At 43.8% G+C, this 27582-nt stretch overlaps 1 protein-coding gene across 1 annotated transcript in view; it reads left to right on the top strand.

Moving 5' to 3' along the window:
• Window positions 1–26905, top strand: part of LOC137555712 (transmembrane emp24 domain-containing protein 11-like) — a 53725-nt gene extending 26820 nt beyond the window's left edge. The window contains exons 4-5 of the mRNA XM_068271591.1: window positions 19712–19858; window positions 26666–26905. Of these exons, the coding sequence (XP_068127692.1) occupies window positions 19712–19858; window positions 26666–26815 (297 nt within the window). The 3' untranslated portion in view covers window positions 26816–26905. The remainder of the gene's footprint in view (window positions 1–19711; window positions 19859–26665) is intronic.
• Window positions 26906–27582: the final 677 nt, after the last annotated feature.

The following is a 27582-nucleotide window of genomic DNA, read 5'->3' as shown; positions in this document are numbered from 1 at the left end:
CTGTCGTCACTTCCTGCAATGCCGCACACTGTATTGGTGTAATTTGCCTTTTTAAAACAGAAGGAAATCTGCAATAATTCAGCTATAAGTGAACATTTGTGGATACCCACAATGCACTGCTACTAAATATGCAAATTACCCCTTTTCCCCCTTGGTAAGCCAAGCAAGCATCCAGAGCCACTGGTGCAGCCTTTCTCAACCTTTTTACCCTGAAGTAATCCTGCAAATAACTTTAGGATCTCAAGGAACCCCTGCAAAGAATTTTTTAATCTCGAGAAACCCCTGCATTTATTTTTCCGGAGGCGTGGTCTTTAAGTGTAGGTAAGGCTGTTTATTTCATTACCCCCTATTACACTGCCACTCATTATACTGTGCTCATTATTATTCTGACCCTCAATTTAGTGCTTCTTGTTACAGTACCACCTATTATAGTGTGCTCTATTATACTTCCCCCACGATGGGGGAAAATGCCAAGGAACCCCTGCAGAGTACTCAAGGAACCCTGGTAGAGAATGCCTGCGCTGGTGTATAGCAAGCCTAGAGCTTTACATTTTACACAGTCATATTAAACCCACATGTAGACAGCCTGTTTCAGACTTTTGGTCCTCATCAGTACATGGCAAGGATTGATATGGCTGTATGAGATAGGGCTTAGACCAGTACAACAGAGTAACCAAGCAGCTCAGGGTGACCCAAACCACTCGGAATGTATAGGTGGATAAAAGGGAAGCGGGAAAAAAGGGCGCATGCCGCTAGTGGACAAAAAGGGCGCTGCCATTCACTCTCATAATAAATAGCGTTTAATGGGCGCCGAGCAGGAAAAAAGGGCGCAGGACATAAATAACGTTTACAAACGGCGCCAGGAGATTTTTAATGATTTATAAGTGTGCTTGTGGTGATTTACGTTTATAAAATGCGCCCGTGCCGAATAATGTTTATAAAAATACTAAACATATTTATCTTATTTAACTAATTAAAACATTATTTAAAGTTTTATCCCTTACTGTTTGTAAAACATTATTATTCACAAAATAAAGCGATCAGTACGTAACGTAAATTGCAAAATATTTTTTGCATCCACAATTAGTAAAACATTATTATCCACATAATAAAGGGGGGTCTTAGGTTTAGGCACCACCAGGGGGGTCTTAGGTTTAGGCACCAACAGGGGGGTCTAGGGGTTAGGGGTAGGTACAGGGAGGGTTACTTAGGCACCAACAGGGGGGGGGTCTTAGGTTTAGGCACCAACAGGGGGGTCTTAGGTTTAGGCACCAACAGGGGGGTCTTAGGTTTAGGCACCAACAGGGGGGTCTAGGGGTTAGGGATAGGTACAGGGAGGGTTCTGTGTAAGAGTAGGCTTAGGTATAGTTTTAGTAAAATTTTAGTAATAATTACTAATGTTTTACAACACTTATTACGAACGTAGTTATATTTATATCATCGTTATAAAGAATATTTTCAGATTTTATTATAAGAACAAACCGTAAATGAAGGTTATTCACAATAATATAGAATTATAACAATTAAACATATATTATTGTTTTTTTCATAAACGTAATTATAAGTTTAACTTTAAAAACAGGGAAGATTAACGTTTTCACAATTTCCGACTTCATAAACATTATTTAATGATTTATAATTTTGTTAAACCTTATTTGTAAACCAAATATAGCACACTATTTTTATAAACCCTATTAATGATTAATTATTATTTAGAGTTTACACCCCGCGCCCTTTTTGTCCGGGCGCCCTTTTTGTACGTACGCGGATAAAAGGGACCAAAAAGACCTTCTACTAAAAAAATCAAAGCTTGGTGTAATTTGCCTTCTTAAAACAGAAGCAAATCTGCAATAATTCAGCTATAAGTGAACATTTGTGATTACCCACAATGCACCGCTACTCAAACCTTCGCCAGACTACCTGCGATCTGGACCCTGGCTCCACTAAGTTCATGTTGAAATGCCCTGAACTATTTACACCGGCATTCCACAAAATAGTCAACGGCTGCTTACAAGAAGGGTGGTTTCCCTCTACTCTGAAAGAAGCAATCGTCAGGCCTCTACTCAAGAAACCATCCACCATCCTTAGACCCAGATGCTCTAAACAGCTACAGACCTGTCTCAAACCCCCCCTTTCTGGGAAAAGTTATTGAAAAGGCTGTCTACCTCCAACTTGAAGCCAGGCTCTCCAGAAACAACATCCTTGACCCTCTTCAATCTGGCTTCAGGAAATATCACAGCTGTGAAACAGCCCTCACCCAGATTTGCAATGATCTGCTCATTGCAAGAGACAAGGGTCAATGTTCTATCCTGATTTTGCTCGACCTCTCAGCGGCTTTTGACACAGTTGATCATGAAATCTTGCTCAACAGGCTACAAGAGTACTGTGGCATACTCTTATCCTGCGTAACAGTGGAACACCCTAGATGGATCATCCTGGGAGACTTCAATGCATGGGTGGATGATCACGACTCCCACCTAGGAAGTGAACTACTTCTCATAATGAGTGAACTGGGTCTCTCTCAGGCTGTCAACCTCCCCACCCATACGAAAGGGCACACCCTGGATCTTATATTTCATTACGGACTTTTAATATCACACATGGATATAAACCCAGTGGTATGGTCAGACCACCACACCATTCACTTCTCTCTGACAGCACCAGCGATAAAACACAGAGGGAAAGAACTCATAAAATACCGTTCACTGAAAGATGTCTCACCCCAGCACGTTCAGAATATCCTCAACTTCGACGCATTAACCAATCATTGTGCAGACCCAGACTCCATGGTCCTGATATACAACCATGCAGTGTCATCTGCCTATGACGCCCTCGCTCCAGTTCGCATCAAACGATCCACACCACTTCACCATGCACGGTGGTTTGACAGCTCACTAAAGGACCTAAAGAAAGAAGTGCGCAGACTAGAAAGGAAGTGGCGAAAATCTCAGAATTCAAAAGATAAACACACCCTTGTCTCTCACCTGGAAAGCTACCAAAATGCGATCACCAAGAAAAAATCCTCCTACCTATCACAGGAGATCGCAAAGGCCGCCAACAGACCAGCCCAACTATTCCGCACAGTTGATAGACTATGTAATCCATCCTGTCTAAAACCCACTATAACTCCCTCAAAGGAGCTATGTGAGAAATTTGCTTGCTACTTTACTGACAAAGTATCTTCTATTCGGTCTCTCATTCAGTCCACAGCACCCAAGACTCATGCAACTAATGGAAATAGCTGCAAAAACAACCTAACACCCTGGACTGATTTCAAAAGTATTAGTGAGGAAGAGATCTCAGACATCCTCTGTCGTCTCCGCCAGACAACCTGCGACCTGGACCCTGGACCAACTAAACATATGCTGAAATGCCCTGACCTGCTTGGTCCAGCATTTCACAAAATAGTAAATTGCTCTCTGCAAGCAGGGAGGTTTCCTACCTCTCTAAAAGAAGGAATCATCAAGCCCCTTCTTAAAAAACCTTCCATGGATCCAGATGCTATGAGCAGCTACAGACCTGTCTCCAACCTCCCCTTCTTAGGTAAAGTTATTGAAAAGGCTGTCTATCTGCAACTTGAAACCAGGCTGTCAGTAAACAACATCCTGGACCCTCTACAATCTGGCTTTAAGAAACACCACAGCTGTGAAACAGCCCTCATCCAAGTCTGCAACGATCTGCTCATGGCAAGGGACAGAGGGGAATGCTCCATCCTAATCCTGTTGGATCTCTCAGCTGCTTTTGATACAGTTGACCATGAAATCCTGCTTAACAGACTGCAGGAGTACTGTGGCATCAGTGGATCAGTCCTCCAGTGGTTCAGATCATTCCTGACTGACAGAACACAGAGAGTATCCCTAGGACCTATAATGTCCAAACCTGCACCTCTACAATTCGGAGTGCCACAAGGATCAATCCTATTCCCTCTGCTGTTTGCAATCTACATGTTGCCACGCGGTACACTTATCCAACGACATGGCCTGACGTACCACTGCTACGCCGATGACACACAGCTATACCTGTCCTTCAAACCTGGTGGAACAGACCCTACCCCAAAAATAAACTCTTGCTTAGCTGAGCTTCAGGCATGGATAAATGTTAACTGGTTGAAACTGAATGCTGACAAAACTGAGGTCCTGTTTGTCCAAAGCCAGTGCTCGCCATCAAAACAGCTCTATCCTAAAGCAACACCAATCAGGATTGGGAATTCAGACATAAACAGCTCCAACCTTGTGCGCAGCCTTGGCGTACTAATCGATGGGGAATTGAGTTTCAGAAACCAAATTTCATCTGTAGTTAAATCTTCCTTCTTTCATCTGAAGAACATTGCAAAGATTAAACATCTGATTCCCCCAGAGGATCTTCAAACCCTAGTCCACGCCTTCATCACATCACGGCTGGACTACTGCAATTCCCTTTATGCTGGCCTCCCCAAAAAAGACCTGCGTCGCCTGCAATTAGTGCAGAATGCTGCTGCCAGATTGCTAACAAACCAGCCTCGCCACTGTCACATTACACCGATCCTTCGCTCACTGCACTGGCTACCAGTAGAATGGAGAATACTCTTCAAGATTGGACTGCTGACATTCAAATCCCTGCACAATCTGGGCCCTGGATACATGAAGGACTTGCTGAAGCTGCACCACACCTCTCACAACCTCAGATCAGCAAGTTCTATAAACTTGGTCACTCCCAGAGTGCACCTCAAAAAATCTGGAGACAGAGCCTTCTGTCATGCTGCCCCTACTCTTTGGAACTCCCTACCACACCCAGTAAAGACAGCACCATCCCTGGAGCTATTCAAATCCAGACTGAAAAGCCACCTGTTTAGCCTGGCATTTCCAGATTTATAAAATTCTTCCTCTGTACCACGATGGTCGGAGCCATGCTTATGGGCTTTGAGTCCCATGGGAGAAAAGCGCTTTACAAATGTTATTTGTTGTTGTTTGTTGTTGTTGTTGTTGTAGATGACATTGTTCTCCGGTGTTTCAACTCCTTCCTGGCTGACAGAACACAAAGGGTAGCCTTAGGGCCCTTCCTCTCCAACCCTGTACCACTAAAATACGGTGTACCTCAGGGCGCAATATTATCCCCTTTACTGTTCACCATATACATGCTGCCACTTGGAGAAATCATACAAAAACATGGCCTGACATATCATTGCTATGCTGATGACACCCAGCTATATTTGTCATTCAAACCTGACGTCACAGACCCTACTCCACAAATAAACGCATGCTTAGCTGAGCTTCAGGAGTGGATGAATAATAATTGGCTAAAACTTAATGCTGACAAAACTGAGGTTCTTGTTATCGAGGGCCAGGGCTCAACAGCAAAGCAGCCCAAGTCTCAACCAACACCGCTAAGGATAGGGAGCTCAGACCTGAACAACTCAGACTGTGTGCGCAGCCTGGGAGTACTGATTGATGGGAAATTAAGCTTCAGGAATCAAATCTCAGCTGTTGTGAAACATTCCTTCTTTCACCTAAGGAATATTGCAAGGATTAAACACCTAATTCCTTCAGAGGATCTTCCAACCCTAGTTCATGCCTTTGTCACATCAAGGTTAGACTACTGCAACGTCCTCTACACAGGCCTGCATAAGAAAGACTTACGCCGCCTGCAATTAGTACAGAATGCCGCCACAAGGCTGTTAACGAGCCAACCCCGCCATTGCCACATAACATCAACCCTGAGCTCACTCCACTGGCTACCGATAAAATGGAGAATTCTGTTTAAGATTGGCTTACTGACATTCAAATCCTTGCACAATCTGGGCCCTGGATACCTGAAGGACTTGTTGCAACTACATCACCCCCCCCCCACAATCTTAGATCAAAAGGACGTAACACCTTGGTCACCCCCAGAGTCCACCTCAAAACCTTTGGAGACAGAGCCTTTTGTCATGCTGCCCCTACACTTTGGAACTCCCTGCCACACCCAATCAGGACAGCTCCATCCCTGGAAGCATTTAAGTCTAAACTGAAAACCTACCTCTTCAGTCTGGCATTCATGAACATCTGACTATCTCCTCTGTAACACAACCCAGCCTGCAACCCTGTATTAATCTGAGACACAGCTATGCGCTTTGAGTCCTATGGGAGAAAGCGCTTTACAAATGTTATTGTATTATTGTATATGCAAATTATTCCTTTTCACCCTTGGTAAGTCAAGCAAGCCTATAGCTTTAAGTTTTACACAGTCATATCAAACCCACATGTAACAGCCTATTTCAGATGTTTGGTGCTCATCAGTACATAGCAGGGATTGATAAGGCTGTATGAGATAGGGCTTGGACCAGTACAACAGAGTAACCAAGCAGCTCAGGGTGACCCAAACTACTAAGAATGTATAGGAGGATAAAAGAGACCAAAAAGCCCTCCTACTAAAAAAAGCAAAGCTTGGTGTAATTTTCCTTCTTAAAACAGAAGCAAATCTGCAATAATTCAGCTATAAGTGAACATTTGTGGTTACCCACAATGCACTGCTACTGAATATGCAAATTATCCCTCTGTGCCCTTGGTTTGATATGACACTACTTCTTCTTGTTGCTTGGACCAGCCCCTTCTTCTTGCTTGGACCGGCCCTGGGGGCAGGGCGCTACTTCTCCTTGCTTGAAGGTTGAGGCACTTACTCTATTATATATATAGATGGACATTAATTTAGGTTACAGACAATATTTAGGGGTGACATACAGCAATACGACAATACAGGAATACAAGAGAAACCAGATCACTCAGCACAGGATGAGTACAAGGTAATGCTTAGTCAGTCACTGGATGGAGCATGGAGATTAGGCAAGATAGGTTCACTCAGATGCATAGCATGGGTTCACAGTAATGGAGGTGCATGATCAGGTAGGACACAAAAGGAGGAGGACCCTGCCAAAAGGCTTACAATCTAGAGGGAGAGGTAGGGACACGAAAGGTAGGGGACCAGAGTTCAGCTGTGGGTTTAGAGCACTTGTGAGGGGTAGTAGGCCAGAGTGAAATGGTGAGTTTTGAGGGCCTTCTTGAAGGTGTGGTTCCCTTATAGCACTGATGGCTAACCTTGGCACTCCAGCTGTGACAAAACTACAAATCCCATCATGCCTCTGCCTCCCTGAGTTATGCTTAGAGCTGTCAGAGTATTGCAATGCCTCATGGGACTTGTAGTTCCACCACAGCTGGAGTGCCAAGGTTAGCCATCACTGCCTTACAGTGATCCCTTCCAGTTCTGACAATGTTTTGTCAGAACTGAAATATACCAGTTGCTGTCAGTTATATATCAGCAGCTGTCAGTTGCAACTGATGTGCAAGGTAATGTCCATGTTTCCCTATGGCTCAAGTGGGTGATATTTCAGTTTAACAGTGTGCTGACCAGGAACCTGTTATGGGGTATTGGCCATTTTTAAAATGGAGGACAGAGAATTCCATTGATCACAGTGGACAAATGGGACGCAGGAGAGGAGAAAGAGATTTAATAGTAGACTATACAGGAGGTAAGTATGACCTGTGTATGGTTATTTTGACTTTTTATTTTCAGTTCAGGTTCTCTTTAACCACTTGAGGACCACAGTCTTTTCGCCCCTTAAGGACCAGAGCCTTTTTCTCCATTCAGACCACTGCAGCTTTCACGGTTTATTGCTCGGTCATACAACCTACCACCTAAAGGAATTTTACCTCCTTTTCTTGTCACTAATACAGCTTTCTTTTGCTGCTATTTGATTGCTGCTGCGAGTTTTAGTTTTTATTATATTCATCAAAAAAGACATGAATTTTGGCAAAAAAATGACTTTTTTAACTTGCTGTGCTGACATTTTTCAAATAAAGTAAAATTTCCTATACATTTGAGCGCGAAAGTTATTCTGCTACATGTCTTTGATAAAAAAAAAAACATTCAGTGTATATTTATTGGATTGGGTAAAAGTTATAGCGTTTACAAACTATGGTGCCAAAAGTGAATTTTCCCATTTTCAAGCATCTCTGACTTTTCTGCGCACCTGTCAGGTTTCATGAGGGGCTAAAATTCCAGGATAGTACAAATACCCCCCAAATGACCCCATTTTGGAAAGAAGACATCCCAAAGTATTCAGTGAGAGGCATGGTGAGTTCATAGAAGATTTTATTTTTTGTCACAAGTTAGCGGAAAATGACACTTTCTGACAAAAAAAAGAAAAAAAAAAAGTTTCCATTTCTTCTAACTTGCGACAAAAAAAAAATGAAATCTGCCACGGACTCACTATGCTCCTCTCTGAATACCTTGAAGTGTCTACTTTCCAAAATGGGGTCATTTGTGGGGTGTGTTCACTGTCCTGGCATTTTGGGGGGTGCCTAATTGTAAGCACCCCTGTAAAGCCTAAAGATGCTCATTGGACTTTTGGCCCCTTAGCGCAGTTAGACTGCAAAAAAGTGCCACACATGTGGTATTGCCGTACTCAGGAGAAGTAGTATAATGTGTTTTGGGGTGTATTTTTACACATACCCATGCTGGGTGGGAGAAATATCTCCGTAAATGACAATTGTTTTATTTTTTTTACACACAATTGTCTATTTATAGAGATATTTCTCCCACTCAGCATGGGTATGTGGAAAAATACACCCCAAAACACATTATACTACTTCTCCTGAGTACGGCGATACCACATGTGTGGCACTTTTTTGCACCCTAACTGCGCTAAGGGGCCCAAAGTTCAATGAGTACCTTTAGGATTTCACAGGTCATTTTGAGAAATTTCGTTTCAAGACTACTCCTCACGGTTTAGGGCCCCTAAAATGCCAGGACAGTATAGGAACCCCACAAATTACCCCATTTTAGAAAGAAGACACCCCAAGGTATTCCGTTAGGAGGATGGTGAGTTCATAGAAGATTTTTTTTTTGTCACAAGTTAGCGGAAATTGATTTTAATTGTTTTTTTTCACAAAGTGTCATTTTCCGCTAACTTGTGACAAAAAATAAAATCTTCTATGAACTCACCATACTCCTAACGGAATACCTTGGGGTGTCTTCTTTCTAAAATGGGGTCATTTGTGGGGTTCCTATACTGCCCTGGCATTTTAGGGGCCCTAAACCGTGAGGAGTAGTCTTGAAACCAAATGTCGCAAAATGACCTGTGAAATCCTAAAGGTACTCATTGGACTTTGGGCCTCTTAGCGCACTTAGGGTGCAAAAAAGTGCCACACATGTGGTACCGCCGTACTCAGGAGAAGTAGTATAATGTGTTTTGGGGTGTATTTTTACACATACCCATGCTGGGTGGGAGAAATATCTCTGTAAATGACAATTGTTTGATTTTTTTTACACACAATTGTCCTTTTACAGAGATATTTCTCCCACCCAGCATGGGTATGTGTAAAAATACACCCCAAAACACAATATACTACTTCTTCTGAGTACGTGTGTGACACTTTTTTGCAACCTAGGTGCACTAAGGGGCCTAACGTCCTATTCACAGGTCATTTTGAGGCATTTGGATTCTAGACTACTGCTCACGGTTTAGGGCCCCTAAAATGCCAGGGCAGTATAGGAACCCCACAAGTGACCCCATTTTAGAAAGAAGACACCCCAAGGTATTCTGTTAGGAGTATGGTGAGTTCATAGAAGATTTTTTTTTTGTCACAAGTTAGCGGAAAATGACACTTTGTGAAAAAAAAAACAATACATATCAATTTCCGCTAACTTGTGACAAAAAATAAAATCTTCTATGAACTCATCATACACCTAACAGAATACCTTGGGGTGTCTTCTTTCTAAAATGGGGTCACTTGTGGGGTTCCTATACTGCCCTGGCATTTTAGGGGCCCTAAACCGTGAGGAGTAGTCTTGAACCCAAATGTCTCAAAATGACCTGTGAAATCCTAAAGGTACTCATTGGACTTTGGGCCCCTTAGCACAGTTAGGCTGCAAAAAAGTGTCACACATGTGGTATCGCCGTACTCAGAAGAAGTAGTATAATGTGTTTTGTGGTGTATTTTTACATATAATCATGCTGGGTGGGAGAAATATCTCTGTAAATGACACATTTTTGATTTTTTTTACACACAATTGTCCATTTACAGAGAGATTTCTCCCACCCAGCATGGGTATGTGTAAAAATACACCACAAAACACATTATACTACTTCTCCTGAGTATGGCGATACCACATGTGTGACACTTTTTTGCAGCCTAGGTGCGCTAAGGGGCCCAACGTCCTATTCACAGGTCATTTTGAGGCATTTGTTTTCTAGACTACTCCTCACGGTTTAGGGCCCCTAAAATGCCAGGGCAGTATAGGAACCCCACAAGTGACCCCATTTTAGAAAGAAGACACCCCAGGGTATTCCGTTAGGGGTATGGTGAGTTCATAGAAGATTTTATTTTTTTTCACAAGTTAGTGAAAAATGACACTTTGTGAAAAAAACAATAAAAATCTAATTTCCGCTAACTTTTGACAAAAAATAAAATCTTCTATGAACTCATCATACACCTAACAGAATACCTTGGGGTGTCTTCTTTCTAAAATGGGGTCACTTGTGGGGTTCCTATACTGCCCTGGCATTTTACGGGCCCAAAACTGTGAGTAGTCTGGAAACCAAATTTCTCAAAATGACTGATCAGGGGTATAAGCATCTGCAAATTTTGATGACAGGTGGTCTATGAGGGGGCAAATTTTGTGGAACCGGACCGGTCATAAGCAGGGTGGCCTCTTAGATGACAGGATGTTTTGGGCCTGATCTGATGGATAGGAGTGCTAGGGGGGTGACAGGAGGTGATTGATGGGTGTCTCAGGGGGCGGTTAGAGGGGAAAATAGATGCAATCAATGCACTGGGGAGGTGATCGGAAGGGGGTCTGAGGGGGACCTGAGGGTTTGGCCGAGTGATCAGGAGCCCACACGGGGCAAATTAGGGCCTGATCTGATGGGTAGGTGTGCTAGGGGGTGACAGGAGGTGATTGATGGGTGTCTCAAGGTGTGATTAGAGGGGGGAAATAGATGCAAGCAATGCACTAGCGAGGTGATCAGGGCTGGGGACTGAGGACGTTCTGAGGTGTGGGCGGGTGATTGGGTGCCCGCAAGGGGCAGATTAGGGTCTAATCTGATGGGTAACCGTGACAGGTGGTGATAGGGGGTGATTGATGGGTAATTAGTGGGTGTTTAGAGGAGAGAAGAGATGTAAACACTGCACTTGGGAGGTGATCTGATGTCGGATCTGCGGGCGATCTATTGGTGTGGGTGGGTGATCAGATTGCCCGCAAGGGGCAAGTTAGGGGCTGATTGATGGGGGGCAGTGACAGGGGGTGATTGATGGGTGGCAGTGACAGGGGGTGATTGATAGGTGATTGACAGGTGATCAGTGGGTTATTACAGGGAATAACAGATGTAAATATTGCACTGGCGAATTGATAAGGGGGGGTCTGAGGGCAATCTGAGTGTGTGGGCGGGTGATTGGGTGCCCGCAAGGGGCAGATTAGGGTCTAATCTGATGGGTAACAGTGACAGGTGGTGATAGGGGGTGATTGATGGGTAATTAGTGGGTGTTTAGAGGAGAGAAGAGATGTAAACACTGCACTTGGGAGGTGATCTGATGTCGGATCTGCGGGCGATCTATTGGTGTGGGTGGGTGATCAGATTGCCCGCAAGGGGCAGGTTAGGGGCTGATTGATGGGTGGCAGTGACAGGGGGTGATTGATGGGTGGCAGTGACAGGGGGTGATTGATAGGTGATTGACAGGTGATCAGTGGGTTATTACAGGGAATAACAGATGTAAATATTGCACTGGCGAATTGATAAAGGGGGGTCTGAGGGCAATCTGAGCGTGTGGGCGGGTGATTGGGTGCCCGCAAGGGGTAGATTAGGGTCTAATCTGATGGGTAACAGTGACAGGTGGTGATAGGGGGTGATTGATAGGTGATTGATTGGTAATTAGTGGGTGTTTAGAGGAGAGAAGAGATGTAAACACTGCACTTGGGAGGTGATCTGATGTCGGATCTGCGGGCGATCTATTGGTGTGGGTGGGTGATCAGATTGCCCGCAAGGGGCAGGTTAGGGGCTGATTGATGGGTGGCAGTGACAGGGAGTGATTGATGGGTGGCAGTGACAGGGGGTGATTGATAGGTGATTGACAGGTGATCAGTGGGTTATTACAGGGAATAACAGATGTAAATATTGCACTGGCGAATTGATAAAGGGGGGTCTGAGGGCAATCTGAGCGTGTGGGCGGGTGATTGGGTGCCCGCAAGGGGTAGATTAGGGACTAATCTGATGGGTAACAGTGACAGGTGGTGATAGGGGGTGATTGATAGGTGATTGATGGGTAATTAGTGGGTGTTTAGAGGAGAGAATAGATGTAAACAATGGATTTGAAAGGTGATCTGATGTCGGATCTGCGGGCGATCTATTGGTGTGGGTGGGTGATCAGATTGCCCGCAAGGGGCAGGTTAGGGGCTGATTGATGGGTAGCAGTGACAGGGGGTGATTGACTGGTGATTGACGGGTGATTGACAGGTGATCAGGGGGGATAGATGCATACAGTACACGGGGGGGGGGGGGGGTCTGGGGGGGGTCTGGGGAGAATCTGAGGGGTGGGGGTGATCAGGAGGGGGCAGTGGACAGGGGGGGGGATAAAAAAAAAATAGCGTTGACAGATAGTGACAGGGAGTGATTGATGGGTGATTAGTGGGGGTGACTGGGTGCAAACAGTGGTCTGGGGGGTGGGCAGGGGGGGGGGGTCTGAGGGGTGCTGTGGGCGATCAGGGGGCAGGGGGGGGGAAATCAGTGTGCTTGGGTGCAGACTAGGGTGGCTGCAGCCTGCCCTGGTGGTCCCTCGGACACTGGGACCACCAGGGCAGGAGGCAGCCAGTATAATAGGCTTTGTATACATTACAAAGCCTATTATACAATGTAAATGCGGCGATCCGGGTGCTAGTAACCCGCCGGCGCTTCCGAACGGCCGGCGGGTTACTATGAGCGGTGGGCGGAGCCAGTCCCCGGCGGCTGATCGCATCACGAATGACGCGATCGCCGCATAGCCACTCCCGCAGCCGCCCCCGCCGATGGGCGTATTGCGGTCGTTTGGGCCCAGTCTTTGCCGCCGCCCATCGGCTGGGGGCGGTCGGCAAGTGGTTAAAGAGGAACTTTAATAAATAAAATCTAATGAAGAAAATTACTTGATTTTTTTTACAATATTCATTTATAAATTATTTAGTCAATACCTCACCCAGATTTCGTACCTCCCAACATTTTGAGATAAGAAAGATGGACACTTTAAGACACACCCCTGCCACAAGCTAACCACGCCCCCACCACACCCCTTGTCATGCATATCACAAAGAACTCCAAAGCTAAAGATGCAGTTTTATCATTCTGACCACACTGGTCCTTTCTATCAGTAGTTTCCCTTCATTTTAACATTTGAAAATGAGAAATACATACATTTAAATGATGGGAATAAAGTTTAGAGTTAGTTAAACACATTTTTCAGTCGAAAAATACATATATTTCCCTCAATGTGTACATCAGTCCTGAAAGAGGGACAAATGAGGAAGAAAGAGGGACAGAGGGATTTAGTTCCTAAAGAGGGACTGTCCCTCCGAAAGAGGGACAGTTGGGAGCTATGCGGCTGAGATTTACACAGAGGCGTAGCTATGGGTGGGCAAGGGGGGACATATGTCCCCGGGCGCAGCACTGTGAAGGCGCTCAGCATGGCCATTGCACCCCCACATGCATGAGAGGTGGCTCGCTGGCTGCCCAAAGTGCACCACTTCTCTTCCTCTGCAGAGGAATGCAGACGTGTTAGCAGCAGCAGAACAAGGGGGGGCACATCTGGCTAACTATAGGGGGTACATCTGGCTATCTAAATGAGGGGAAGGGAGGCACCTCTGGCTATCTAAAGGGGTAATTGGAAAAATTGGGAGACCAAAAACCATATCCACAATGGTGTGCCACAACACCAATAATATAACTATATGTGTACAAGGTTATATAGTAAAAAAAAGTATTTTTGAAGAGACAAAAAAGTTTCAAGATGATCTTAAATTTTAATGTATCAAAAAGTTCTTTTGTAAAAACAGTGTTCACAAATCTTCAAGCGAATTCATCTTTGCAAACAACATCCCATTATCAAGTACCAAAAACATATGTTGAAATATGCAATTGTTTAACCAGTTCGGCCTATCTGGACGAGCTTCCTCGTCCAGATAGGCACTGCTGCTGCCGCCGGCTGGTACGCGCGATTGGCGCGCCCCCGCGCGCGCTCCCGCTGCCCGCCGCTTGCCCCCCGATCAGTGAATGGGAATATAATTCCCATTCACCGATCTAACTTCCCCGCAGAAATACCGACGCTTTCTCTCCAGAGAGCGCGATATTTCTGCCCCCAGGAAACTTCTACCCAGCATTTTAGTTCCTGGATGCGAGATTGTTCTTTTTGACTTTTTTCACTGTGGCCATCTTGTGGCCAAATAGTAAACTGCACCCATATACATTTTTAATTAAAAAAAAATATTATTTTACATTTAAAATTAGCAGTTTCCCTCCCACACCAAAAATTACCCACATACACTTTTTTTTATTAAAAAATAAAAATAAAAAAATACAATAAAAAACAAAACAAAAACAACATGAATAGTTACCCAAGGGTCTGAACTTATTAAATATGCATGTCAAGAAAATATGTTAAGATCAATTCATTGTGATAAGTAGCAATAAAGTTATAGGCGAATGAATGGGAGGTGAACGTTGCTCGGATGCATGAGATTTTCGGCACTGCGGTGCTGAACCGGTTAAAAAGGCGACAACATCGACTTGTTTCTGGGTAACCTTCTTCAGGCCTTCACAAACAATTGTAATCTAAAATGTAATGTATGGAAAATACAACATTAAATTACAGTAATTAACAATAAAGCAAGCAAACTACATCAAATACATAAAAATAAATATGAAAATTAAATAACAACAATGGTAACATAATCAAAAATACCAAGATAAGAGCAGACCAGAAAAAAAAAGACCCAGAAAAAAATAAGCCAGAAAAATAAAAAAAATAAAAATAATAATCAAAAATAAACATAAGTCACCTGAAAAAAATAACCAAACTGTGTAGGAATCATAGATCCTATAGAAAATTGGAAGGAAGGGGGGGCACATCTGGCTATCTAAACAGCATTTGTACATTTGGCTCCACACATAACCACACCCACATTCTGATGCATGGACATGCCCAATTTGTCCACACGGGGGTGCAAAAACTGTCTTTGTCCCCGGGCAATGAAAAGCCTAGCTACGCCTCTGGATTTACATTTTTAAAGTGTGTTTAGTGATGCCAGCATTTTTACTGCTGGCAAGGTGAATCACTTTGGAATATCTTTTCTCCTACTTTGAGTAGTGCGCAGGAACATCACCTGATCTCCCAGAGTGCTCCTGGGCAGATGATTGTGTGACATCATAACCTAGGCTAAACAACAATGGGAAGACAGGGTTACATAGTAATATACAGCAATATTTAGATCTAAGAAGCATTTCAGTTTGCAGACAGATTTAAAAATGTAATAGCGGCACTCAACAGCATTTTCCTCCAACCAAGAAATCAGTTTTTATTTATCATAGTTAAAGAGCAACTGTAATGAAAATAACATAATTAATAAAATTGCTCATTATTTACAATGTCCATTTATAGATTATTTAGTCAGCGTTTGACCATTGTAAAGTCTTTCCTAGCCTTGATTTACATTCAGAAATGTATCCCTGGTGGTGGCATCTGCCAGGTGATGTTTGTTACTGAGAGTTATATGCACAGAGGGAGATACTGCTTGCTTGGTAGTTAGAAAAAAGCCGTTATTTCCCACGATGCAAGGTTTACAGACAGCAAACTGTCAGGACCATGGTCATGACATCACATTGTGGAAGGGGTTTTACCACAATATCAGTCACACAGACTTTCACTTTCCTGTCATACTGGCAGTCATGTGGAATGGCTGTGTTTGTATATGCACATAAAACGAAGGCACGGAAGCGGAAATCACGTTTACCAAACACTGTGTGATGTATAGTGGTGTTTCGTTTCTTAGCAACAGTAATATTTCACCTTAAAGAGACTCCGTAACAAAAATTGCATCCTGTTTTTTATCATCCTACAAGTTCCAAAAGCTATTCTAATGTGTTCTGGCTTACTGCAGCACTTTCTGCTATCACAGTCTCTGTAATAAATCAATGTATCTTTCCCCTGTCAGACTTGTCAACCTGTGTCTGGAAGGCTGCCAAGTTCTTCAGTGTTGTGGTTCTGTGATGCATCTCCTCCCTCCAGGCCCCTCTCTGCACACTGCCTGTGTGTTGTTTAGATTAGGGCAGCTTCTCTCTGCTGTATTATCTTTTACAAGCTGGATAAATCGTCCTCTGAGCTGGCTGGGCTTTCACATACTGAAGAATTACAGACAAGGGCAAAGCTGTTTGCAGGAAGAAACGAGCAGCCTGAAACTTCAGTGCATGAGAGATGCAGGGGGAAAGAAACACACAAATGATCTCTTGAGATTCAAAAGGAAGGGTGTATACAGCCTGCTTGTGTATGGATGTATTTTCTATGTGTGGACATACTGTACATCAACCTACTTCCTGTTTTGGTGGCCATTTTGTTTGTTTATAAACAAACTTTTTAAAACTGTTTTTAACCACTTTTAATGCGGCGGGGAGCGGCGAAATTGTGACAGAGGGGAATAGGAGATGTCCCCTAACGCACTGGTATGTTTACTTTTGTGCGATTTTAACAATACAGATTCTCTTTAATGTACACGACAAACCAAATTGAAGTAAAGCACTCTAATATACAACTGAAAACTTTGCAGCCAACAGAGCAGCATTCAGCTATCCCCTCGCACGGATCAGCCCTCCGCCACATTAGACTAAATATTACTGAGCTTCTAAATCTGTGTCATCATTCACTGCACAAACATAAAATATTTAGACAGAGATTTCACTGAAACTGAGACAGTGGAGCAAACAAATCTACTTAGACAATTTCACAGTTCATTTTCCCAGAAGCCTGTTAGAGTCAGTGCGGGAGAGCGGAGGCGCTCGCGCTTCCTGAACGTAAAATGGAACTAATATTGCAGAGACATGTTGGAAATCAGTTCAGTGTCTGCTACATTATTCTGCTCCAGTGAGATGTGGAGTGGAGCTATGCGAGCTGAGCGATACACGGATCTCCTGTGAGGAAATTCAATACAAACCTTGCCAAACTCTTTATTTTCACAAGTATGTCACTCTAGATGGCTTTATGCTTTGCTGGGCCTTCACACGCACAGCACAGTGACTGCAGATTTGATAATAGGTCAGGTGGGCTTAACCACTTCCCAGCCACAGGTTTTTTCCCCTTAAAGAGAATCTGCACTGTGAAAATCTTACATAATTAAACGTACCAGCCTGTTTGTTGTCTTCTCCTAGCCCCCTCTGTGGCATTTTCGCCGTTCCCCACTGCTTTCTTGGTGATAAAATCACTGTTTTATTCATTGTTTTTGTAAACAATAAAGATGGCCGCCAAACAGGATATATGTCATCAGAGCAGTGGCTCCTCTTAAGCTTGACATGACTGCTGGAATGTTACTCCACTTGTTGCCTTAGTTGCTTGTCTGGGATTTGAACGGATCTTTCAGCACTCACAGCTGTTTAAAATGTCACAGCTCTGTGAGGCAGACACAGTGGCTGTGAGCAGAGACCTTGCCTGTGACTCATACACACAGCACACAGGAGAGCATAGGGGGGCGTGGAGGGGGCATGCATAGCTTTTCCCTATCACAGCAGAGGCAGTGTATTCCTTTCTGGGTGGATAAAGCTTGACAAAGAAAAGAAGATTAGATATATTACAGAGACAGTGCAACTAGAAAAGGCTGCAGTAATCCAGACCACATTAGAACAGGTATAGGAACTTATAGGATAGAAGAAATAAGGCTGAAAATGTTGTTAGAGTCTCTTTAAAACCCAGAACAATTTACACATCACACGCCCCCCATTCATTCACCAATTACTTTATTGTTACTCATCACTGTAAGGGACTCGCCTGTGATCGGTTCCAGCGTTGACAGGGGCAGCTCGCTCGGCGGCGTTCAGCCACGTGCCTCCTCTTCCGATGTTCCCGGCGGCATTCTCAGCACCCCTGTGGCGGGGAGTGAGCGCGCGCGTCCCGTCCATCCCTCTAGGCGGGCGCGCGCATCTCAGAGACGATCTTATGCTCTGAGACGCCGGTAATCATAGCGTCAGCTGATAGTTTAGATCAGCTGATGCTTAGGCAGGGATTCTGTTTGGTGATTGGTTGTTGTGAGTGGGGCCGGCCTCTGATTGGGGGACTGTGTGTATTTGAGCAGTGCTGTTTCATGTTTCATTTGCTCACTGCCCGTAATAGCAATCAGTACGCTGGTGCTGGGCACTCTGTCATTCTGTGATATTATTGTATTATTGTGTTATTAGTCTAGTTGCTCTGATAGATATATGTAGTGTCTATGATATATATCTATCATTTAGACTAGTGTTGTTATTTTCTTGATACACTGTGAATGACTTTTTGCTACTCTTTGACCACGACTCTGCCTCATCCTATTGTACCTTAGCCATCTGACCACCCGTGTATGATCCTAGCCTGTGTAACCACCCAGCTTTTGTCTCAACCAATTGTACCTCAGCCATCTGACTACCCGTGTATGACCCTAGCCTGTAAAACGACCTAGCCTTTGTCTCAGTCCATTGTACAGCAGCCATCTGACTACTCGTGTATGACCCTAGCTACGTTTTGACTACGATTTATCTTGACTCCTGTGTATACGTCTTATACCAAGCGTGATAATCACATTGAAATGATCTATATATTTATTTATTTTTCACCACAAATTAGGCTTTCATTGGGTGGTACTTTGTGCTAAGAATTATTTTATTTTATATGCATTTTAAAGGGAATAATAAGAATAACATAAAAAAAATTATTTCTTAATTTTCAGCCATTATAATTTTTAAAATAAAATGTGCTTTGGTAGATAAAGCCCACAGGTTTTGTGTTTTTTAACACTATATCCATAATTACGAGCTTTATTTACAAAAAATAACAGTAACTTATCCTCATGACATACATATTAAAAAGTCCATAAGGTAACTATATATGAATTTTTGTTTAAATGGTGTCATTTGTTTTTCTACAAGTGTTTTATTTTGGTAACTATAGGGAAGGGGTGTAAGGGGTTAAAAAGGAATAAAAATGTATGTAATTCTATATATAAAAGTGTGTGGGTACATTTTTACTTTTTGGTCACAAGATGGTGCTGCTCTTAATTGCCAAGTACTGGCACATGGCAGTAGTAAGTGTAAGTGTTTGCTTCAACTTTGTTGATGAAAGCTGGCGTCTCTCTGACACCAGCTTTCACTCATCACAGCGCTGTGATTGGGTTTGGGAACCAGCTATTCCCATTCACCGATCACTGAACGGTGGGATTGCGATGGAAACAAACGGCAGTGGCGCGGTGATCGGGAATGGCAAGGTAAACAAATAAGTATGTATACCTACACCCCTGGTTGTTAAGTGAAGTTTCCAAGGGTGTAAATATACATATCAGCAGTGGGGAACTGCTTAAAGAGAAACCGTAATAACATATATTACAATGCAGTAAATGCAGTGGCCAATTAGGGGTTTGATTACATATGAAGGCACAGTATAATGTATATATTGCTGGTGCTAGCGGTAAGCTATGGTAGAGATGACAGCTTGTTTATCTTACCTTTTAGCGCATACACTTGGATATTCAGGTTGGCGAACATCCACTTGATTACTCTGTGGTGGATCACAAGGACAAAATGAAGGAAGTCTCTTACAGTTTAGAAAACCTTCAAGGGGAGATGAGTCATATTATGAGTGAGCAGGAATACCAGCGGGTACGTATGTCCATTTGCTCTCCTGCAGCCCTAATATATATTGGGTTTCAAGTGTAGAAGACACTTCACTTTAGTACATAAATGTATTCAACCTACAGCATATCTTCATTAGACGAATGGTTATTATGATAAGTTAATGTTGTTCAATATTATCTTTCAGTTGCGGTCAGAAGCTGCTAATATAGTCTAAGAACTTGTTTCTGCTTAAAGACACACTAAAGCAAAAAAATAAAATAAAAAAAAATGATGATATAATGATTTGTATGTGTAGTACAGCTAAGAAGTCAAACATTAGGAGCAGAGACATGAGTCTAATATTGTTTCCAGTACAAGAAGAGTTAAGAAACTCCAGTTGTTTTCTATGTAAAAGAGCCATTGAGCTCCACGACTTTCAGTCGCAGAGAGCTTTGTCTTCTGAAGCTTGTTATTTCAAGTGTCAGTCACTATATTGTTTTTTCTTCTGCAGAGGACAGGTCAATAGTTCAATGACCTGCTCTGTAAAATCATTTAGAATGCTGAGTAGTGTGTAAACTGCAAATATTAGATAATGATGCAATGTTCAAAAAAATACTATATAACAAAATAGAAATATGAGACTATTTTCTTTGCTACTGATGATCTAGTAATTATCTGTACTACACAACCAATTCATTATATCATAATTTTTTTTGCACTCCAGTGTCTCTTTAAGCCTTGCTGTGCGCATTACAGGATCTTCTAAAAAAATTAGCATATTGTGATAAAGTTCATTATTTTCTGTAATGTACTGATAAACATTAGACTTTCATATATTTTAGATTCAAATACACACAACTAAAGTAGTTCAAGACTTTTATTGTTTTAATATTGATGATTTTGGCATACAGCTCATGAAAACCCAAATTTCCTATCTAAAAAAATTAGCATATTTCATCTGACCAATAAAAGAAAAGTGTTTTTAAAACAAAAAAAGTCAACCTTCAAATAATTATGTTCAGTTATGCACTCAATACTTGGTTGGGAATCCTTTTGCAGAAATGACTGCTTCAATGCGGCGTGGCATGGAGGCAATCAGCCTATGGCAATGCTCAGGTGTTATGGAGGCCCAGGATACTTCGATAGCGGCCTTAAGCTCATCCAGAGTGTTGGGTCTTGCGTCTCTCAACTTTCTCTTCGCAATATCCCACAGATTCCCTATGGGGTTCAGGTCAGGAGAGTTGGCAGGCCAATTGAGCACAGTAATACCATGGTCAGTAAACCATTTACCAGAGGTTTTGGCACTGTGAGCAGGTGCTAGGTCGTGCTGAAAAATTAAATCTTCATCTCCATAAAGCTTTTCACCAAATGGAAGCATGAACCCACTTTTTAACCAGAAACAGCGGCAGAAGCGCCTGACCTGGGCTACAGAGAGAAGCAGCACTGGACTGTTGCTCAGTGGTCCAAACTACTTTTTTCGGATGAAAGCAACTTTTACATGTCATTCGGAAATCAAGGTGCCAGAGTCTGGAGGAAGACTGGGGAGAGGGAAATGCCAAAATGCCTGAAGTCCAGTGCCAAGTACCCACAGTCAGTGATGGTCTGGGGTGCCATGTCAGCTGCTGGTGTTGGTCCACTGTGTTTTATCAAGGGCAGGGTCAATGCAGCTAGCTATCAGGAGATTTTGGAGCACTTCATGCTTCCATATGCTGAAAAGCTTTATGGAGATGAAGATTTCATTTTTCAGCATGACCTGGCACCTGCTCACAGTGCCAAAACCACTGGTAAATGGTTTACTGACCATGGTATTACTGTGCTCAATTGGCCTGCCAACTCTCCTGACCTGAACCCCATAGAGAATCTGTGGGATATTGTGAAGAGAAAGTTGAGAGATGCAAGGCCCAACACTCTGGATGAGCTTAAAGGAAAGGTTCAGGGAGGGTGGGTAAAAAATAAAAATCAAATTCCACTTACCTGGGGCTTCCTCCAGCCCGTGGCAGGCAGGAGGTGCCCTCGCCGCCGCTCCGCAGGCTCCCGGTGGTCTCCGGTGGCCGACCCGACCTGGCCAGGCCGGCTGCCAGGTCGGGCTCTTCTGCGCTCCAAGGCCCGGAACTTCTGCGTCCCATGCCGGCGCTCTGACGTCATCGGACGTCCTCCGGGCTCTACTGCGCATGCGCAGTAGTTCTGCGCCTGCGTAGAAGAGCCCGGAGGACGTCCGATGACGTCAGAGCGCCGTGACGTCCTCCGGGCTCTACTGCGCATGCGCAGTAGTTCTGCGCCTGCGCAGAAGAGCCCGGAGGACGTCCGATGACGTCAGAGCGCCGGCGTGGGACGCAGAAGTTCCGGGCCTTGGAGCGCAGAAGAGCCCGACCTGGCAGCCGGCCTGGCCAGGTCGGGTCGGCCACCGGAGACCACCGGGAGCCTGCGGAGCGGCGGCGAGGGCACCTCCTGCCTGCCACGGCTGGAGGAAGCCCCAGGTAAGTGGAATTTGATTTTTATTTTTTACCCACCCTCCCTGAACCTTTCCTTTAAGGCCGCTATCGAAGCATCCTGGGCCTCCATAACACCTGAGCATTGCTATAGGCTGATTGCCTCCATGCCACGCCGCATTGAAGCAGTCATTTTTGCAAAAGGATTCCCGACCAAGTATTGAGTGCATAACTGAACATAATTATTTGAAGGTTGACTTTTTTTGTTTTAAAAACACTTTTCTTTTATTGGTCGGATGAAATATGCTAATTTTTTGAGATAGGAAATTTGGGTTTTCATGAGCTGTATGTCAAAATCATCAATATTAAAACAATAAAAGGCTTGAACTACTTCAGATGTGTGTAGGGAATCCTACTAATATAATAAATGGGAAAGTTCGGATGTTTGGATGTTTGGATGTTTGTTACTCGATCACGCAAAAATGGCTGAACGGATTTGAATGAAATTTGGCACACACATAGTACATTACCTGGAATAAAGTATAGGATACTTTTTATTCCCATAACCAAAAAGGGGGCGGAGACAAATTCAAATTTCACTGGAAAATGTAAACTGCAGCCATTCTTACACTGTTAATGGTAGGGTTCTCAAACTTTGCACAGTTGGTCGCTCCGTGACTGGGATTAAAGGGAAGGTTCAGGGACCGTTGAAAAAAAATAAAAATCCGCATCCACTTACCTGGGGCTTCCTCCAGCCCGTGGCAGGCAGGAGGTGCCCTCGGCGCCGCTCCGCAGGCTCCCGGTGGTCTCCGGTGGCCGACCCGACCTGGCCAGGCCGGCGGCCAGGTCGGGCTTCTTCTGCGTTCCAAAATGCGCCCCACGGCGGCGCGCTGACGTCATCGGACGTCCTCCGGGCTGTACTGCGCAGGCTCAGAATGAGCCTGCGCAGTACAGCCCGGAGGACGTCCGATGACGTCAGCGCGCCGCCGTGAGGCGCATTTTGGAACGCAGAAGAAGCCCGACCTGGCCGCCGGCCTGGCCAGGTCGGGTCGGCCACCGGAGACCACCGGGAGCCTGCGGAGCGGCGCCGAGGGCACCTCCTGCCTGCCACGGGCTGGAGGAAGCCCCAGGTAAGTGGATGCGGATTTTTATTTTTTTTCAACGGTCCCTGAACCTTCCCTTTAATATTCAGAAAGGTGGGTGGAGTCTATAAAAGTTAATCAAAATTAACCTATTGATTTTCAAGGGGAATATTTACATTGCTGCCATTCTTGCACTGTTAATGTCACAAGCCTCAAACCTGGTACAGTTGATCATTGGGTGACTAGGGTTCAATTTCAGAAAGGGGGTGGAGCCACAAATAGCCAATTAAATTTGTTTCATTTCAATGCAAATTATTGATGCCAAACACCGCAAAGATCACAAACTTGGTAATTGATTAATTGTGTGTTAGGGTTAGAAAAGTAGGCACAGCCAACACCAGCCAAATACATAAATGGGCAACGCCGGGTCATAAGTGGGCGGAGATAAATACAAATTTTACTGGGAAAATGTAAACAGCAGCCATTCTTACACTGTTAATGTTACGGTTCTCAAACTTTGCACAGTTGGTTACTGGGTGACTGGGATTAATATTCAGAAAAGTGGGTGGAGTCTATAAAAGCCAATCAAAATTAACCTATTGATTTTCAAGGGGAATATTTACATTGCTGCCATTCTTGGACTGTTAATGGCACAAGCCTCAAACCTGGTACAGTTGATCATTGGGTGACTAGGGTTCAATTTCAGAAAGGGGGTGGAGCCACAAACAGCCAATTAGATTTGTTATATTCCAATGCAAATTATTGATGCCAAACACCACAAAGCTCACAAACTTGGTAATTGAGTAATTAAGTAATTGTGCGTTAGGGTTGGAAAAACGGGCAAAGCCAACACCAGCCAAATACATAAGCGGGCAACGCCGGGTCATAAGTGGGCGAAGACAAATACAAATTTTACTGGGAAAATGTAAACAGCAGCCATTCTTATACTGTTAATGGTAGGGTTCTCAAACTTTGCACAGTTGGTTACTGGGTGACTGGGGTTAATATTCAGAAAAGTGGGTGGAGCCTACAAAAGGCAATCAAAAATGACCTATTGATTTTTCAGGGGAATATTTAATTGCTGCCATTCTTGCACTGTTAATGGCACAAGCCTCAAACCTGGTACAGTTGATCATTGGGTGACTGGGGTTTAAATTTATAAAAGGGGTGGAGCCATAAACAGCCAATATGAGTTGTTTCATTTTAATGCAGGTTATTGATGCCAAAGACAGCAAAGCTCACAAACTTGGTCATTGAGTAATTGATTAATTGAGTGTTAGGGTTAGGAAAAGTGGGCGCAGCCAGCACCTGCAAAATACATAATTGGGAAATGCCGGGTCATCAGTAGGCGGAGACAAATGCAAATTTCACTGAGAAAATGTAAACTGCAGCAATTCTTACACTTTTAATGGTAGGGTTCTCAAACTTTGCACAATTGGTCACTGGGTGACTGGGATTAATATTCAGAAAAGTGGGTGGAGCCTACAAAAGCCAATCAAAATTCACCTATTGATTTTTTAGAGGGAATATGTAATTGCTACTATTCTTGCACTGTTAATGGCACAAGCCTTAAACCTGGTACAGTTGGTCATTGGGTGACTGGGGTTAAATTCAGACAAAGGGGTAGAGCCACAAACAGCCAATCAGATTTGTTTGATCATAATGCAAATTATTGATGCCAAAGACCGCAAAGATCACAAACTTGGGTATTGAGTAATTGTTTGCTAGGGTTAGAAATAGTAGGCGGAGCCAACACCAGCCAAATACATACCTGAACAATGTTAGGAAATAAATGGGTGGAGAAAAATACAAATTTCATTGCGCAATGTAAACTGCAGCCATTCTTACACTGTTAATGGTAGGGTTCTCAAACTTTGCACAGTTGGTCACTGGGTGACTGGGATTAATATTCAGAAAAGTGGGTGGAGCCTATAAAAGCCAATCATTATCCACCTATTGATTTTTAAGGGGAATATTTAATTGCTGCCATTCTTGCACTGTTAATCACCTGTACCTGGTACAGTTGGCCATTGGGTGATTAGGGTTCAAATTCAGAAAAGGGGTGGAGCCATATCCAATCAGATTAATTTTATTTCATTGCAAATTATTGATGCCAAAGACCGCAAAGCTCACATACTTGGTCATTGAGTAATTGTGTGTTAGGGTTAGGAAAAGTGGGCAGAGCCAACACTAGCCAAATACATACCCGGGCAACGCCGGGCATCCAGCTAGTCTAAAATATATGAAAGTCTAATGTTTATCAGTACATTACAGAAAATAATGAACTTTATCACAATATGCTATTTTTTTGAGAAGATCCTGCATATTGACCCATATGCAATTCACTTGTTCTCTTGAGTTTCCTCCTCGGTGATATTTTCACACTTTGTCAATAAAAATGCATTTTCAAACTAATTACAAACAAGAAAATACTCAAAATATTTTTTATAGTACATTTTCACCTACTTTTTGTCCTGAAAAGTTATTTATAAATAGATGATGAAAAAGCATTTACTAGGAGAAAACTTAGGAGAAAAAGTGAAATGTATAAGGGCCAGTGTGCGATATGCAAGAACATCAGAAGAGCATAGGCTGCACCGTCTACTGTTCCCCTCTATGCGCTGTACAGCAGTGTATTGTGATAACGCACTCTCACTCCTCACGCCTCCTCCTTCCCCTAGTGGCACGTGGCAGTGGCAATATCTGACGCATAACTTATACATGGACTCGAGCTGCGTTGTTTTCCCACTGGCCTTAACCCCCCTTCAATAACTGTGACATCAGCATGAGCAATACCGAGTACTATCTGTAAGAGTTTGCTGGACCAATCAACCCATTAATACACAAGTTATTGGATTTCGAATATATTGCTAATGTCATACGCATGTCTAAAGAAAAACATTTGATGGGATCATGAGATTCGAAGCAGGCAACTTGGGCGCCTGCCGGCGGCAGAAGGTTGGACGCTGCCAAAGGTGCCTATTGATATGCCAGCAATGAGGGGTAATTTGGTGGCCTGTGGCGCCGGATAAATAGCTGTACAGCGCCAGCTATTTATCGAGTGCTGCAGGGGGCAGCAATTGGTGGTGGCGGGGGTTGGGAGTTAAGGTTAGGCATCAGGTAGGAAGTTTGTGTGTGGGGTATTAGCAGTAGTATTGCTTACAATAAACAGGCTCTAGGCCCTGGCCAATTGTGCCCAGTTATGAACCTGGCATGGTATAAGCCCTTCTGATTGGTTAGTGGCCTGTCTAGAGAACTGCATTTCTCTTCCATGAGTGCATACCAGTGTGTTTCCTGTTTGATGGTGCCCTCATAGGCAATGTCACTTGTTTCTTTTGCAGGAGCGCGAGGAGTACTATCGCCAGAAGAGTGAAGACATGAACAGTAATGTCCTGTGGTGGGCCATCACTCAGACCATCATCCTCACCACTGTCGGCATCTGGCAAATCAAACATTTAAAAGATTTTCTCATCGCCAAGAAAGTTGTATGAAACAATAATAGCTGGACTTAGAATGAGATCTCTCACACGTCACCAGGAATTAACCACAGGATTCAAAATAAATCAGTTTCTGATGAACTTCTCTGGGTTTGGGGATTTTTCTGGATGCAGTAGGGATGTAGTTTGCTAGAAAATAAAAACAATAACATTATGCAGGGTAAGAATGAGAGATGGTCGTTGAGTTGCAAATAATTCCGGAAGGTGACTATAGTCAGTCCAGTTCCAAGCCAGGGGTCGGCCTACCATGAAGCAACCTGAATCATGTGACTCAGGCGGTAAAATCTAGGGGGCGGCATTTGGACAAACAGTTTGGGCCTCCTGGCGCCTGCCTCCTCTCCGCTCTCCTGTCCATCTTCCTGGAACACACACTACACACCTCACCCACGCATCCCTGAATTCTCATCCTCATTCAACCAGTGGCACCTGCCGCCCTTTCCTATGACATCATAAGTAGGCGTGGTGTTGATATACGCCTCTTATCGAGGCATATTACGGTAAAACCCCATCACCGGCGAGAGATCACCATGGCCAGTCAGAGGGGAAGTGCCGTCATTGGGCCAATCACTGCACTGCAAATGGATCATGTTGGGTTCGCACACCTTTAGTTAAATCCACTTTCTGCGTTTATTGCATCAGTAAGCACAGGCTTGACAATTGTTTCTGGCCCTTCTTCAAAAAAGTGCAAACATTATTATCATCATGTTTGTACTTTCCTGAAGAAGGGGACCCCTTGTGGCCCCGAAACAATTGTCAAGCCT

The sequence above is a fragment of the Hyperolius riggenbachi genome, chromosome 1 (assembly GCF_040937935.1).
Source record: "Hyperolius riggenbachi isolate aHypRig1 chromosome 1, aHypRig1.pri, whole genome shotgun sequence".
Lineage (NCBI taxonomy): Eukaryota > Metazoa > Chordata > Amphibia > Anura > Hyperoliidae > Hyperolius > Hyperolius riggenbachi.
This window is presented reverse-complemented; position numbering and strand designations above follow the sequence as displayed.